The 18,140-nt window shown below is 40.9% G+C and overlaps 1 protein-coding gene across 1 annotated transcript in view; it reads left to right on the top strand.

Annotated features, from left to right (window-relative positions):
- LOC125460597 (uncharacterized) overlaps positions 1 to 17,069 on the top strand; it is a 31,486-nt gene extending 14,417 nt beyond the window's left edge. Inside the window, exons 2-4 of the mRNA XM_048548236.2 lie at positions 1,496 to 1,643; positions 4,155 to 4,316; positions 14,241 to 17,069. Of these exons, the coding sequence (XP_048404193.1) occupies positions 1,496 to 1,643; positions 4,155 to 4,316; positions 14,241 to 14,463 (533 nt within the window). The 3' untranslated portion in view covers positions 14,464 to 17,069. The remainder of the gene's footprint in view (positions 1 to 1,495; positions 1,644 to 4,154; positions 4,317 to 14,240) is intronic.
- The last annotated feature ends 1,071 nt before the right edge of the window (positions 17,070 to 18,140 follow it).

Raw genomic sequence — 18,140 nt, 5'->3', positions numbered from 1 at the left:
GAGCATGGCACTATCCTCTTGGAAGGCTATTGGTACGTGTCATGCATGTATGTAAATATTTTCTTAAACGAGTGGAGCTGGGCTCCTAAAGCAGCAAACAGACCATCCTGGGCAACTAGCTTGTGAGTTGTCAAATAATTCTTCGCATTAGAGCATAGATAGGAATGAGAGATAGCTAAACACAGTGGCTCACTGGTTAGAACTGCTGCCTCACAGCACTGGGGACCTGGGTTTGATTCCACCCTCTGGTGACTGTGTGGAGTTTGCACGTTCTGCCCGTGCCTGTGTGGATTTCCTCTGGGTGCCCTGGTTTCCTCCCACAGTCTAAAGATGCGCAGTTTAGGTGAATTGGCCATGCTAAATTACCCATAATGTTCAGACATGTGTAGTTTGGGTGGGTTATAGGGTGAAGGGTCTGGGTGGGATGCTGTGAGGCTTGGTGTGAGGCTGAAGGGCCTGATTCCACACTGTAGGGATTCCACAATCTATGATCATAACCTGAGCTCAAACTGCAGTTTAGTAAGATTATTATTGATCTTGTACCTAAAAACCACTTTCCTGCCCTGGCCCTGTATAGTTTAATTTAGTTATCACTGACTAGCAGGATCCAAATGTAGAACTGAGTTCTGTTATTTGTTGCATCACAATGCTTTTGTTGATATTAGATATGATGTCTTAATGATCAACATACTATCCATTGGTGGCATAATCCACATGGGAGCTAACAAAATCCAACTCTGTTTCTTCCCTCTAAAATTACAATAGATGCCAAAATTATGCTAATGAATAGCCAGGTATTTTCAAAGATCATTATAAATCTTATGAAGATCAAAATACCAGGCTTGAGCAATAACTGGAACAGAATTAAATTATACTGATGTTAAACATACAATTCTTAGCTCAAACATATGCATTGGAACTGGTTAGCATTTTAAAAGTAGGAAATGCAAATTTCCTGTGGTGAAATACACTGCACTGCACTATCCTACTGTTTCCTTTGGAGACCAGTAGCAGAAGTGAGCATGATCATTGGTCAGAGTGAACTGATGTACTTCCTTATTTCAGTAAGATACATATCCTGTTTGTCTTCATGCCATGTTTTTATCTGAGCTGTGTTTCGCTTCTGAAATTGTTATCTGCTATGAACTGGACTTTCAACCACAAACATTTACTGAATTATTTTATTACAATTTATTGGTGCCTCTAACCCTTTATACAAATACAGTACAAGAAAATTATTGATTTATTGAGTTCTTCCCTAATTGCCTTCCACTTCCATGTTGCAAAATTCTTACTTGGAAGTTCACCATTTTAAAGTTGTAAAGTATTTCACAGAACTCCCAGAAAAGAAATAGAGGTGCATTTCCTACTTTTAAATAGAAGTGCATGAATCTTTTAATGGTTTATATTTTATTCTCTACCTTAAAATATAATAAAAATAACCTTTGAAAATTTTGCAAGATAACTAAATAGAAATATTCTTGCTTTATTTCAGCTATTTCAAAGTATGAAGACTTTGGTTTTAAACTAGCAGTGATTGCTTCCATTGTCAGCACAGCTGTAATTTTATTGATAAGCATGGCTTTTTTAACCAATTGTCTTATCAAATGTGTGAAGAAAAGTGAAAGAAGGAAGCAGCAGAGGTAAGGATGTATTGATGAACAATTTGTTAACTGTGATGTTATAATGATTATTGTTTCCTTGTTGCCATTTCCTTCCATTTCGTCTGTTAGAATCATAGAATCCATACAGCGCAGAAACTGACTATTTGGCCCATCAAGTCCACACCAACCCTCTAAAGGGCATCCCACCTAGACCCATCCCACTACCCTATAATAGAGATAACATGGTGTGGAGCTGGATGAACACAGCAGGCCAAGCAGCATCTTAGGAGCAGGAAAGCTGACGTTTCGGGCCGAGACCCTTCATCAGAAATTTCTGGTGACCCTAGACCCGAAACGTCAGCTTTCCTGCTCCTAAGATGCTGCTTGGCCTGCTGCATTCATCCAGATCCACACCTTATTATCTCGGATTCTCCAGCATCTGCAGTTCCTATTATCTCTGATACAATTTCAACTCCAATACCCTATAACCCTGCATGTCCCGTTGCTAATCCACATAGCCTTTCTTCTGTGGGAAGAAACAGACACCCGGGGAAACACATGCAGACGTGAGGAGAATGTGCAATCTCCACGCACAAGTTGCCCAAGGGTTGAATCAAACCTGGGGCTGTGAGGCAGCAGTGCTAACTACTAAGCCACCATGCTGCCCTGTTTGTGAAATGCAATTCGGGACCATTAGACAGGTGACCACAGCATGAGCTTAGACAGTGAGTGTGGGCAGACTGGCTGACTGTAGGAAGAGCGAAAATCCTGCTTGATTGTGCCCACGTAAAAGCAGAGCTCATTGGATAGCCACCAGCAGCAGGAGTCCTCCCCACTTTTGGCTTCATAACCCAAAATTCACACTAATGACAACACTCCCATTAGATAGTGAGACATAGGAACAAATGTAGTTCATTTAGCCCATTGAGTCTGCTCTGCCATTCATTGAAATAATGCTGATCTGATAATCCTCAATTACCCTGCTGTACCCTCATAATTCTGATTCTCTTACTGATTAAAAATATCTGTCTCAGCTTTGAATATAATTAATGACCCAGCTTTAACAGCTCTCTGTGGTAAAGAATTCCAGAATCGCAATTCAGAGAGAAGAAAATTTTCCTTGATTTCTGTCTTAACAGGACCATCGCTTACTCTGAGATTATGCCCTCTAATCCTAGTCTCCCATAATGTGAGACAACCTCTTCACAACTACCCTGTCAACCCTAAGAATGTTTTAGATTTTAGTAAAGTCTCTGAAATAGCTCCAGTGTCGCTGGTATCCCATCACCAAGTCACCCTTTATTTACATGTGAAGAGCCCTTGACACTGATCCAGCTCCCTCAGAGCCAGCTCTGAGTGAATAGAACCTCTGATACTCCGGTTTATGTATTTTTTTGCACCTGGATTATGTGAGTGCAAGTAAAGGGACTCTGCGAGACATCATTGTGCAAATAATTGTATTTAATACTTTTACCACCGGGAAAAACACGCATATGGCCAGAGAACCAGTAACAATCAAAGCCCAATAAAGTCAATGCTTACATGAAAAAGTGAAGGGGAAGGGTAGGGATTAAATCAGAATAGAAACTCCTGTTTATATCTGTCAGCCAAAGTACCCTGATTGGATCCAATGAACAGCCCCCAACAGGGAATTCATATTCAGTGAGGTCCACCTGGCTGACCTCGTTACAATCACTACAATTCCCTCTGATTCTTCTAAACCTCAACAAACTTAATAAATTTCTTCTCATTTAAAAAAAACTCCATACCCAGCATCAACATACTGAACCTTCTCTGGACTGCCTTCACTGTATCCACATTATGTATGCTACATGCGTTAGTACTGCTTATGTATCAGTTTAATGTGCAATACGTTTACAGCAAGAAACACCTCCTGGACTTCACTGCCATGGCCTTTTACTGCATCAAAGGAGGTCAACTAACTCAGCCTAAACTGGAGATATTACATATTTATTCAAAAGATTCTTGCTTCAGTTTACACAATGTCTTGTGATGAAACCACACTGACTTATTGTGGGGTGTGGCTTCCCACAGAGTGAGTTACCAACATATATGGAAAGAGCACAAAGTAGGATTATGGTAGATGATCAGCAGTGATCTCGAATGGCTGAGTAAGCTCAATTGATTGAATGGCCTATTGCCTTTCCTGTGTGGCTACCTTGAAACAGGTCCTAAGAAGTCAAATTTCATGTGCTTTCCTTCAGGAAAGGTATTGGTGTGAATCAAGAAACCTTTTAATCCTTTTCATTATTTGGTTACGTGGTAGAAACTTCCTTACGTTCTTTAGTGGCACAAAATTATTTGCAAGCACAAAAGGCCAGCTTTCAAAAATATGGAGGAAATATCAGTAACCTACAAGTTTCAAAATTGATGGACTGGAAAAGACCTCCTGCAACATGTAACTTCACACCCAAACTCGTAATGTTCAGGGGAGTAGTCAGAAACGAAATAAACATGCAGGCTGATTGGGGGGAGAAACATAATTTTGTTTGAAACATTATTTTGAATATGTCTTGTGATGTTTTTCAGAGAATTGCAAACCTGGTACCAGATTGAATGTGATGTAATGGAAGGGTCCAGAGACATTTTCCATGGATACAAAGGCAGTAACAATAACAACAATAAACTGTGGGATAATGCATTAACAAAAGAATTAGGAACGAATGGATTGGAGAACATAGGATTTTCCAGGTACTTGTTTTTCAGTCTGTCATTGCCAAAGAAGTTCTCGAATGTAAAAGCAACATTACATTAAGAATATATGCCTTTTCTTCAACTTACAATCAAATAGAAGTCCCTGTTCAATTGATGAGTTTACTGCTTGATGTGATTGAAACTGGGCCACAAGGGGCTTTGACCATCCAATGTTGATCATGTGAGAGGGAATAAAAAGCTCTCATTTCTTTTTAGTGATCTTTGCTAGATTGTGAGGTAGTTTCAAACAATGTTTCATTGCAAAGTAACCACCTCTTGGAACGTAATGAGCCACAAGGGAATTACAGAGCAGTGTGAATCAGTGCTTTTTGTGAATGTGGAGTAAATTATAACAAAATACCATTCTGCTACTGTGAAAGAGTGCATACAGATGTTAGAACGTAGAACAGTACAGCAATGAACAGGCCCTTCAGCCCATGATGTTGTGCCCACCATTGATCCTCATGTATGCACCCTCAAATTTCTGTGACCATGTGCATGTCCAGCAGTCTCTTAAATGACCCCAATGACCTTGCTTCCACAACTGCTGCTGGCAACGCATTCCATGCTCTCTCAACTCTGTGTAAAGAACCCGCCTCTGACATCCCCTCTATACTTTCCTCCAACCAGCTTAAAACTATAACCCCTCGTGTTAGCCTTTTCTGCCCTGGGAAATAGTCTCTGGCTATCAACTCTATCTATGCCTCTCATTATCTTGTATACCTCAATTAGGTCCCCTCTCCTCCTCCTTTTCTCCAATGAAAAGAGTCCGAGCTCAGTCAACCTCTCTTCGTAAGATAAGCCCTCCAGTCCAGGCAGCATCCTGGTAAACCTCCTCTGAACCCTCTCCAAAGCATCCACATCTTTCCTATAATAGGGCGACCAGAACTGGACGCAGTATTCCAAGTGCGGTCTAACCAAAGTTTTATAGAGCTGCAACAAGATCTCACGACTCTTAAACTCAATCCCCCTGTTAATGAAAGCCAGAACACCATATGCTTTCTTAACAACCCTGTCCACTTGGGTGGCCATTTTAAGGGATCTATGTATCTGCACACCAAGATCCCTCTGTTCCTCCACACTGCCAAGAATCCTATCCTTAATCCTGTACTCAGCTTTCAAATTCAACCTTCCAAAATGCATCACCTCGCATTTATCCAGGTTGAACTCCATCTGCCACCTCTCAGCCCATCTCTGCATCCTGTCAATGTCCCGCTGCAGCCTACAACAGCCCTCTATACTGTCAACGACACCTCCAACCTTCGTGTCGTCTGCAAACTTGCTGACCCATCCTTCAATCCCCCATCCAAGTCATTAATAAAAATTACAAACAGTAGAGGCCCAAGGACAGAGCCCTGTGGAACACCACTCAGCACTGACTTCCAGGCAGAATATTTTCCTTCTACTACCACTCGCTGTCTTCTGTTGGCCAGCCAATTCTGTATCCAGACAGCTAAGTTCCCCTGTATCCCATTCCTCCTGACCTTCTGAATGAGCCTACCATGGGGAACCTTATCAAATGCCTTGCTGAAGTCCATATACACCACATCCACAGCTCGACCCTCATCAACTTTTCTAGTCACATCCTCAAAGAACTCGATAAGGTTTGTGAGGCATGACCTGCCCCTCACAAAGCCGTGTTGACTGCATTTAATCAAGTCATGCTCTTCCAGATGGTCATAAATGCTATCCCTCAGAATCCTTTCTAACACCTTGCAGACGACAGACGTGAGACTTACTGGTCTGTAATTGCTGGGGATTTCCCTTTTTCATTTCTTGAAGAGAGGAATTACATTTGCCTCTCTCCAGTCCTCAGGTACGACTCCAGTGGAGAGCGAGGATGCAAAGATCTTCGCAAGTGGCGAAGCAATTGCACTTCTCGTTTCCCAAAGCAGCCGAGGACAAATCTGGTCTGGGCCTGGCGACTTGTCAATCTTAATGTTTGACAAAATTTTCAGCACATCAGCTTCCTCTATCTCTATCCATTCCAGCATGCACACCTGCTCTTCAAAGGTTTCATTCACTACAAAGTTTGTTTCTTTCGTAAAGACAGAAGCAAAAAACTCATTTAGGGCTTCCCCTACCTCCTCAGACTCCACACACAATTTCCCAATGCTATCCCTGATCGGCCCTACTCTTTCTTTGACCATTCTCTTATTCCTCACATAAGTGTAAAATGCCTTTGTGTTCTCCCTAATCCGTTCTGCCAAGCCTTTCTCGTGCCCCCTCCCGGCTCTCCTCAGACCATTTTTGAGCTCTTTCCTTGCCTACCTGTAATCCTCTAGAGCTGAGCTTGACCCTAGCTTCCTCCACCTTACGTAAGCTACCTTCTTCCTTTTGACAAGAAGCTCCACCGCTCTCGTCATCCAAGGTTCCTTTATCTTACCCCTTCTTGCCTGTCTCAGAGGGACATATTTATTCATCACTCGCAACAACTGTTCCTTAAACAGTCTCCACCTTCACCATGGAACAATTGCTCCCAGTTCATGCTTCCTAACTCATGTCTAATCGCATCATAGTTTCCTCTTCTCCAATTAAATATCCTCCCATTTTGCCTAATCCTCTCCATCTCCATAGCTATGTAGAATGTGAGGCAGTTATGGTCACTATCACCAAAATGCTCTCCCACCACAAGATCTGATACCTGCCCCGGCTCGTTTCCGAGCACCAAGTCTAGAATGGCCTCTCCCCTCGTCGGCCTGTCAACGTACTGAGTTAGGAAACCCTCCTGAACACACCTTACAAAAACAGCTCCATTCAAATCTTCTGCTCGAAGGAGGTTCCAATCAATATTGGGAAAGTTAAAGTCATGTTAATAATCATTCCCTGCTATCTTCTTTATGTTCTGGATTTTCCAGAACAAATATAATAAAAATATATTTGAAGTGAACTGCCATCTTAGCTGCAAAATAGAAAGCCCCATGCCTTGGACCTTGCCTCAGTCAAGGAGTTTTGAGCTATTAGATAGATGGTGGTGTAAAAGTAAGATATTCATAAGGAAGCAGTGAGTTAGAAAGTAAGTTATTTTGTATATGAGGGGTCATTTATCATAGATAAGAGATAATGGGAACTGCAGATGCTGGAGAATCCAAGATAATAAAATGTGAGGCTGGATGAACACAGCAGGCCAAGCAGCATCTCAGGAGCACAAAAGCTGACGTTTCGGGCCTAGACCCTTCATCAGAGAGGGGGATGGGGTGAGGGTTCTGGAATAAATAGGGGGAGAAGGGGAGGCGGACCGAAGATGGAGAGAAAAGAAGATAGGTGGAGAGAGTATAGGTGGGGAGGTAGGGAGGGGATAGGTCAGTCCAGGGAAGATGGACAGGTCAAGGAGGTGGGATGAGGTTAGTAGGTGGGAGATGGGGGTGCGGCTTGGGGTGGGAGGAAGGGATGGGTGAGAGGAAGAACAGGTTAGGGAGGCTGAGACAGGTTGGACTGGTTTTGGGATGCAGTGGGTGGAGGGGTAGAGCTGGGCTGGTTGTGTGGTGCAGTGGGGGGAGGGGACGAACTGGGCTGGTTTAGGGATGCGGTGGGGGAAGGGGAGATTTAGAAGTGTTCTTTCTTGTTCTTTCTTGATGGTCACAGCAGAAATAGGTTTAAAAGTAGCTATCGTTCACTGTTTCTGCTGCCTTTTAAAGGATTTAGTGGCAGTGTGGTATGTCAAATGCCCTGATAACACATTTTTTTCTTAGTGCCTTTGTCGTTGAATAGAGATCTAGTTTAAAGGTCAAGTCCAAGTGTTTGCGATAAAGAGGGGTTTTCCGAAAAGGAGTCAGGCTATTCAATTCAAGTCTAAGAATGGTGTGAATGACTGCTGTGTAACATTACAAGAAAAATCACTTTAATTACTTCTGTTCTTAGATTTCTTCAGAGAAATGTAGAATTCTATCTTGGTTAAAACCACATGAAGCCTTTTTTTTAGCTTATTTATGGGTTGCGAGTTTTGATTATACATAATGCCCATTCCTAAGAACCCTTGAGAAGGTGGTGGTGAGCCACCTCTTGAACCACTGCAGTCCATGACTACAGTTCCATGACTTTGACTTTGCTCAGTAACAATGAAGATTGTTGATGTAGTTCCAAGTCATTCAATGTATGTGACTAGCAAAGGAACATGCAGTTAATGGTGTTCCAATGTATCTGCTGCTCATTTCCTTCTAGGTGGTATAGGTTTGTGAAGTGCAGCTGAAGGAGGCCTGGTGAGTTGCCGGTGTGCATCTTGTAGACGGCATACAACATTGTTGCTGTGTGTGGAAAGTGTGGGGAGTGAATGTTTAAAGTGATGTATGCTGCCAGTCAAGTCAGTTACTTGTTCTGATTGTTGTGGAGTAACTTGTGTTGTTGGAACTGCATTTTTTCGAAAACTGGAACGTATTCCATCGCACCCCTGACATGCCCCTTGTAGATGGAGGACAGACCAGGAGGGTCAGAAGGTGAGTAATTCACCACAGCAATCCCAGCTTCTCACCTGTTCTTATTGGTATAATGTTTACAATATATAGCTGTTTCACCGACCTTCTGATCAATGGTGACCCCTCAGGATGTTTCTAGTGGGGGATTCAGCATGGTAGTTCCATTGAACATCAACAATGATTATCTCTCACAGGAAATTGTCATTGCCTGACATGCAAGTGATGTGAACATTACCTGGTACCATTCAGCCCAAGCCTGAATTTCCCTGGATCTGGCTGCATGCAGTCATGCTCTGCATCAGTATCTAAGGAGTTTCAAATGGTACTAAATGTTATGCAGTCACCACAAAACATCTCCAGTTCTGCATTTTGAGAAAGGGAAGGTAATTAATAACGCAGCTTAAAATGTTTGGGTGTAGGATACGACCCTGATGATGTCCTGGTGGTGAAATGATTGGGTGCCAACAACTTCAGCTAGCTTCCTTTCATGCTAGATATGACTCCAGTCAGTCAAGGTTTGCCCTGATTCCGAATGTTGTCAGTCTATAGACAGTAATGATAATGTCTGGGGGAAGGAGGGAGAGGGGTGTTGGAAGACAAGTTTGTTGTAATGCACTACCATGTTAGAAATGGATCAATGACAACAAAAGATTATTGGACACTTATTTCTATTGTCACATTAAAGTTCGAAGTCAGAAAGCATTTTTGGTTTTGTCACATTGAAATTAGTAGCAGGTTAAAATACTTTATGTGTGCAGTACGTTTGCATCAAGCAACACTTCCTGGGCTTCACTGCCACAGCCTTTTACTGTAGTGACCCCTAGCTCTACAAGTGCCCTGTTCTCCTGGTCATCTGATGTTTTTGACCAGAAATGTGTGCAATCAATCAAACCACCAATCCAAAGAAAGACTGTTGATCAGTGCTAATAATTGCACTAATCATCTTTGCTTAACTTCTTGCATTTTGATAAGTTTGCACTGTATGTGTTAACTGTTAATGGCTGAGCCCAGTACCAGTGGCAGTTATAACTTGGTATGGCCATTCTGCCCTGATGCTGCTGGGCCACCAAACCCTCAAGTGTTTGAAACCTCGGGCATCAGCCAACTGATGACTCTGGTAGAGAAGGTGCTGGAATACATGTCCGTGACATGGTAAGCAATACAGCAGGACGTGGTACTTTCCAGGTTTTCAGTGAGTAATGCTTGGTTCAGAGTGGTGACATAAATCTGTAAGCATTTGTCTCCCTGTGAAAGGGAAGTACCAGGTTAAAAGACCCTAGTGTACTGTGACTGACTACGTTAATGGAACCCTAAATATGACTGTGGAAGGACCAATCTGGTATGCAATAACTAATGTATAAATGATTAGGCTCTAACAGCAGATGTCAAACCAGCCTGGACAGTGACAGATTCCTGGCTTACAGCAGTTCTGGATGGAATGTGGAAGACGCATAATTAATGTACTGGCATTACTGTCACTAGTAGGAACTGCTGATGCTGGAGAATCTAAGATAACAAGGTGTAGAATTGGATGAACACAGCAGGCCAAGCAGCATCAGAGGAGCAGGAAAGCTGACATTTCGGGTCTAGACCCTTCTTCAGAAATTACTGCCACTAGACAACCAGGTTTAGGACAATTGAACATAGTGGAAGGTAGATCTGTCCTAAATTATCATAAATATAGTGTGATTGCAAGTGCCCCTAACACTGTAAGTGTGTTCACGTGTTGAGTCAGATCATAACAGCATGGTTCTGGTGCACATTGAACATGGTGAACCTCATCCAAGTATATATACCAGTTGCAGAAACTCATGATGCTGTTGATGAGCTGTATGTAATTTTTCAAAGAAACGTCGACTCCATCTCTAAATGTGAGAGATTGACCATAATGAGAGACTTGATGTGAAAATTGGAAGTGGTGCTTTGGCTTGGTTGAGCAGAGTTTTTTATTGTGGAGAAAAATTGATGTATCGGCTGACTGACAACAGTTGTCTTTCTGGAAATAAATGCTTTCAGTAGTCTGAAATAGAATATTACACATAAATATTACCCAGTGGACAGTGCAGAAGTATGGTTTATTATGTTTTGATGATAACATGTAACAGTAGAATGTACTGATTACAGAGTTGGCTAGAGCAGATTGTGGGTCTGACCTCAGCTGGTATTGGGTCAAACTTAGACCCATGTGGTGGAGGCTGAACTTAGAAAGAGAAACTGTCTCAAATGACTGATTGTTTCCCTAAGATCTCTGGTATGTTTGAATAATCAGAGATGGCTTCGCCTAGGGAAAAGGTACTAACTCAAAAAACATGCTTGTCTGCTATAAAAATTGTGGTGAATATAATGTGTGCAAGAAGCCCCGGATAACAGTTCAATGCCTGAAAATGATGGAAAGTAGCTGATACAGTAGGCAGAGAGACCATCAAAGAGTGCCTTACTAAGATCTCTACAAAAAAGTGAAAAATACTTGCAGAACAGCCAGAAAGACTGGGTTAAAAGAAAGGTTACAGATAGTAGAAGATGAAGATCATACAGGACAGTCAAAGAACTGTTACTGCTGGCAAGGTGTGAAAGTGGGTCAAACAGGAATATAACCTAAAGTTAATTAAATAAAGGAATAGTGGCATCAATACTTATATAGTCCACATGCAGGTTGTACAGCTTGTAACTTGGGAAGAGATGGAACCAGAAGGGCTGATCTGTGAAGTTGAACATGCAGTTCAGAAGCTGGACAACAGTGAAGCAACAGTCAATGATGATGTACCACCTGAAGACTAGAGGAGTGACACCTGCCAAAGCCACAAAAGAAGTCATTTGAGCTGAAATGGAGACATGAAATTTGACCAAATAATTGGCTAGTTTCTAATCTGGTAATACTGTCAAAAGGTGAAGGCAGCTGAGACTAATCATATTTGCAACAATGAGCTTGATGATACATGTCTCAGAAATGCTGCTTGAAATGATCAAAGACCCTCAGACTTCAACACACAAGAAACAGCTGAGGAAAAGTTCCGTTTCACCATAGGAAAAGGGACATCACATGCCATTCAAGTGCTGGACAATATAATCAGGAAACATGTGAAAAAGCAACATGAGAAGAAATTCTGAGTCTACTTTGTAGACAATGCAAAGGCACCACATGGTAAACCTGTGAGCATTTTAAATTCCACATCACTTTATCTGGCTCATTTAGAAACTGCAAATGAATAATGTGTTGTGTGTATATCTGGTGACAAGACGGACAGAGCCATTCACTTTGGCAAGTATGTCAGGCAAGGATGCTGTTTTTCACCAGCGCTCCTGTCCCAGAATATCTCGAGACTAGTACTTTTGATCACAACCTCTGGAGCAACAGAAATGCTGATGACACTTCCTTAATGGCCAGAGACTAACATGATGGCTGAAGAGCTGAGAAAGTCAAGTCTGTCGTGAAGGTGGAGCATCGACAAAAGTAAGACATACTTTTATAGAACTTACAGTGAGACAAGTGTGACAATTTGGTCCACAACCATTGCAAAGATAGATGTATTTCAATTGCTGCATTGATGGGACAGGGATGTTGAAATCAAAACAAGGTTCTCTGATGAAGGGTCTAGGTCCAAAACGTCAGCTTTTGTGCTCCTGAGATGCTGCTTGGCCTGCTGTGTTCATCCAGCTTCACACTTGGTGGTCTGAGAGATATTGGTAGACGTCTTTTCCTGAGGATGGAAGATTTCAAGTCTCGGGGGCTCATTTGTAAGGTGAGTGGAGAGAGATTTAAAAAAGACATGAGCGGCAAATTGTTTACGCAGAGGGTCGTTTACGTGTGGAATGAACTTCCTGAGGAAATAGTGGTTATGGGTACAATTATAACGTTTAAAAGACATTCGGAGAAGTACAAAAATAGGAAAAGCTTTGGAGGGATATGGGCCAAGAGCAGGCAGGTGGGACTAGTTTAGTTTGGGAGTATGTTCGGCATGGATTAGTTGAACTGAAGGGTTTGTTTCCATGCTGTATGACTCTAATTGCATCTGAATTAGCATGAGAGGAATTAGAATATTGTGTTGGATGAGTGCGACAGCTGACTGGAAGAAGTTTACAACTTTTGAAATGAGGTTGCGATAAAGAGTTGTTTTGCAATCAACCAGACAGAGCAAAGAACCAATGAATTTGTCCACAGGAAAGTCAGATTCCCAGCTTGTCATGCTCTTTTAGCTGAAGAGAGGAGGCAGGAATTGAGAAAATATGACGGCTGGCAAAAGCAGGCAAGAACCTGGTGTTGGTACACGCGAAGATGGATCATCAAAGAAGAATAAGCAAAGTTGAAGAAGGGCTAAATGGAAGGACAACATCAAAAACCGGGGTGAGGAAAGAACAACAATGGTATGCTGATTTGCAGTGAGCAGGAGGAGATGTCTATGACCTCTTGTGAGTTGTTTTCACTAAATGCCTAAGGGTGTAGAAGATAAGCCCAGTTGAATTAAATGAAATTCTTCTGAAACTGCAATAAAAAAGATTTTTGAAAAAATACTTGATTATGGGATGAGGGTGTTGCTGGTTAGCTCAACGTTTAATGTCCACCCCAACGGTTAGTCACTTTCCTATGGGTCTAGAGTCACATCTAAATCAGACCAGATACAGATGATAGATTTCCTTTCCAAAAGGATACTAATAAACCATACAGGTTTTTACAATAATCGACAGTGATTACCTGGTTGCCATTTGGCAGCTTTTAATTCTAGATTTATGTTGAATCTAAATTTCACCATTTGCCACAGTGGGATTCAAACCCACGACCTCGGAACACTAAAATAAAACAAAGAACCATGGATACTGGAGATCTGTAACTAACAAAAACAGAAATCGTTGGAGAAACTCTGAAGAGAAAATGGGAGTTAATGCTTTGAGTCCAGTGACTATTTCCATCTAAAGAAGAGTCACTGGACTTGAAACGCTAGCTCTGTTTTCTCTCCGTAGATACTGCCAGACTTGTGGAGTTTCTCCAGCAATTTTGTTTTTATCAGAACATTAGCGAAGGGTTCTGGATTACTAATCCCGTGTCATTACTCCTATGCTACTGCCTGCTGCTTTGAGCAGTAATATTACTGTGTGTAACAATTTGAATCCTATTTGCTATGAAAAATAATTTCTAAGCCTGCACAGCATATTGTGTCGTGTGCTACACAGCCATTTAACTAGTTTGGTTCTAGTTTAGATCATTGCTATTCCTGAGTTTCATCCTTAAGGTCAGGGTGATGCTTATGCTGCTGCACATTTGTTCTGTCAATTGCACTAATGAGAACAAATATCAGGCAGGATTTCTGACCAGTGGGCTCGTAGGGAATCCTTTTGTATCTACATCAGGTGAGGAACAAGATCAGATTTGCTTGTATTGACCTCTCCCATGAACAATGGTTTTGGAAAGTAAAAATAATGAATTGTGTTTGAACTTCAAAAAGATGTTTTTTGAAAATGATTTAATAATCTTGATTACTATGAATGCTGTTAGCTTTTATTTTATTCAATGCAGGTGCCAAGAGAAGACCACAAAGGACTTTGAAATCACAGCAGGTTGCAAGGAAAATGGATCCCAAAAATGTTTTCAGCCATTGAAATCACAGGTTTCGCAAAACTGCGTATTCACTGAGTCAGTGATTTTATTGGATTCACCAACTGACAGGCACATTGAGATTTGTCAGTTTCAACAATCTCAGCATAAATCTGATCACCATATTCCGAGACATCATACTTGACACAGGATTTGCTGAAAACCTGTTGGTATAATTAAAGCTGAGCAGACATGGGTACAGAACATAACCTACTTGGAAGTGACGTGCCTTATGACTATGATTAACATATCAGCAGACTTGGTTTTATTTAAATTTTATTGAGGAAATGTTTATATTCAAAGAAAAGAATGTTCACCAGTGACAATCAGCCATTTCAAGGAATTCCTGTTTCTGTGTATCTGTTCGAAGATCATGATTAAACATTGGTTCTGGACAGTCATTAATTATTAACTTGGAATTTACTATAGTGCGGTACTTGAAGCACGGCAGTTATTAGTTACTCCTTGGTAACTCTTATGCAACAATTGTATGTCTGCCTTAAAGTCTGTTTAGTACACTTGTTAAGCTAATCATTTTCATTTGTTAGTGGCATTTCTCATACACTTGCAAAGTGAGGTAATTAAACCATTATTGCACGAGATAATTTCAGGTCTGTGATATTTAGGATGAAATGCAGCAACTTCTTTTCGTTTCCCTTTATTTGTTGGCAGGATGAGGGTGTCACTAGCTAGGTCAGCATTTATTGCCCATCTCTAATTACCAGAGAAGGTAAGGAGAGTGGTTTCCTTCCCTAAGGGACATTAGTGAACCAAAAGGGTTTTTCATGACAGTTGGCAATAGATTGATGGTCATCATTAGACTCCTAATTCCAGATACTTTTTCATTTCCAACTTCTATCAGCTGCCATGGTGGGATTTGAACCCAGGACCCTAGAATATTACCTGGGTCACTGGATTAACAGTCCAGCAATAATACCACTGAGCTAGTGCCTCCCCTTGCCTTAAGATCTCTTCATCCAGTCATTCTACAATCAAGACAAGATAAATGTCAGAATGATATTGAGTCCTTCCTTGTTGAATTAACAAAAAATAACTACACAGATAATACCCTGTACATAAGGGAAATCAAAAGTCGAGATTTGAAAATATCTTCACAAACTGAAGCTTACACGTAGCAGTTACTGTCAAGATATCTTTCTGACTATTCATTTTGACCATGGGATTTTCTTAGTATTAAAAAAGGTGTGCGTGGGCCAGCTCTGTAAATGCTGGATGCTGGTCCACACTGTTTAAGTTGTTGAAGCAAGATTAAATTTGATTACACCAGTATTCTGCAGCACGTGTACAATAGATTGTTCCAGAATCCCTCAAAGATCAACCCTGGGTCACCTCCACTTTATTCATATGATGGATTATCATTTAGATAGTTGGGATCATTTTTCTGTGTTTATGGTGGCGATGAACACCATAATCACTGTGTACCACCTCATTATGCAGCATTGTCTGTGTTATCAGGCTGCCTGTCTAACAGGGATGAATTGCAGTTTTCTCCAGCTAAATGTTAATGAGATCAAAGTTATTGTGTTTGATGCCCTGCGCCAAACTCCACTGTTGCTATAAATTTCATTCCCCAGATGATCCCACCTTACTGCCAATTACCTTGAGCCAAGCTCAGTGTCCTGTTTGACCCTGAGCTAAACTTTCGATATATTTCGGATCTGTGGCAAAACTGAAGCAAATGGAGATCAATGTAAGTGAGGTTATCCAATTTGGACCAAAAAATAATGGTTTGGGGTATGTTTTAGATTGTGTGGAGTTAAATACAGTGGCTGTCCAAAAAAACTTCAGGGTTCATGTGCACAGCTTTTTAAAATGCCACAAATACATACAGAAAATAATCAAGAAAGCTAATGCTGGAATGCTGGCCCTGATATCAGGCAGACTGGAGCAATAAGGATTCCGAAGTTATGTTGCATTTATACAAAACCCTGATGAAACTCCACTTGGAGTACTATGAGCAGATCTGGGCACCATATCTTAGAAAGAATTTCTAAGGCCTTGGAGGGAGTACAACGTAGGTTTACAAGAATGATACCTGGACTTCGTGGGTTAAGTTATGAGGGGTGATCCATGCAAATTAGGCCTGTTTTCTCTAGAGTTTAGAAGTTTAAGAGATAATATGATCAAAACCTTCAAGATATTAACAAGAAAAGACAGGGTACGTAAGGATAAAGCATTTTCACTGGTTGGGGACTCTAAAACTAGAGGGCAAAGCCTGAGAATTAGAGTTACATTCATCATGAGAGATGCGAGGAAGCATTTCTACACACAAAGGGTGACAGATATTTGGAGCTCTCCTCCACAAATGACAGTAGATGCTGGATCAGTTGTTATTTTTAAATCTGAGATAAATACATTTTTGTTAAGCAAAGATATTAGGGGATGTGGGCTAAAGGCAGGTGTATGGAGTTGGGCCACAGATCAGCCATGATCTTATTAAATGGTGGAGCACACTTGAGGGGCTGAATAGCCGACTCCTATATTTTTGTAGTAGTTACAAAGACTGGCTGCTTCCCTCTCCATAATATCTCACAACTGTACATCTACCTCAGCCCCGTTGGTCACTGAAATTGTAACCTGTAGATGTTTTGATGCTTTCCTTAGCGATTTCCCATCCTGAAGATATTTGAAAAAGAAAACATAATTTCCTTGCCCCAGAAATGATTTCTCTGTGTTTTGAAGTTGCATTTTCTTCTGCAAAGATCTGATTCCATCTCTGTTTATGCAAGATTAAAGATATTAAAATTGTAATTTCAGGGAGTCCATCAAGGTCAACTGTTTATCTGTTGTTTATGTGACACTTTTATTCCTGTTTCATTTTAGTGATTGAGATTTCCGATCAAACTATTATTAGATTGCAAAATGAAGTTCTCTCTCACGTTTCAGCATCCTCTGCGACACTATTACTGTCTTTTCCCCTCTTTAGTCTAACTCTCCTTCAGCTGTCTTTTATCATCTTTTTCTGAGGCTTCTTGTCTTTGTTGAAATTCTTCTTACTTAGTGTATCTGTCAGTATCTTTCTTAGTGCTTTGTGATTGGATTTAGACAAGACTTGGCTTTTGTCCCACTTTATTTACTGTGTCTTACATCCAAACACCAAATTGATGAGAGGGAATGTGGGCCTTTAGCATTTTTTTCTTTAGAGCCTAGAATTTATTTTAATTTTTAATCATTTTGTAGCCACGGTAACTTATGATTTCAGAGAATTGTAATACTTAAACACCTATCTCACGGCTTTGACAGTAGATAACTTTTCGTTGGGGACATAGATGTCCAAAAGCACTCAAAGACATAACACATTTTGCCAGGTGGCTTTATGTTCTGTCCTGCTCTTGCTGGATTGTAGTGTTTCAAACTAGAAAATCTCCTGCTATCACGAGCTGCAATTATCAAACAAATTTGCACTTTTACACCCACCTTGATAAATCTAGTCCTAATTAATCCTAAGAGTCCATTGTACTTCTTTTAGTCTATGGCTATTTGGAAGAAGATTGCATCTGTTTTCTGGATTAGTTTTGACAAACCGTGTAGATTTTATATTGGACACAGATCCAGTATTGATTATCACATTTAAAGACTATCAGCAAGTCAATCCCATAAGAAACACTTAAATTGTCTCTTTCAGTTGCAATTGGACAAAATTCTCCATAAAGATTATCCTATTTGAAACCAAAGTGACACGAAATACTTTAGATAATTACTATGATTTCCCAATCAAGTTTGCATTGCTGTTGGATCTTCAAAGCCTGACTCAATTTGTCCATCTGCTCAGACTCTCTGAAAATAATTAGTCATTTTAAT

This window comes from Stegostoma tigrinum, chromosome 11, assembly GCF_030684315.1.
Source record: "Stegostoma tigrinum isolate sSteTig4 chromosome 11, sSteTig4.hap1, whole genome shotgun sequence".
NCBI classification, from domain to species: Eukaryota; Metazoa; Chordata; class Chondrichthyes; order Orectolobiformes; family Stegostomatidae; genus Stegostoma; species Stegostoma tigrinum.
The sequence above is the reverse complement of the archived record's forward strand: the minus strand, read 5'-3'. Positions and strand labels throughout refer to the sequence as shown.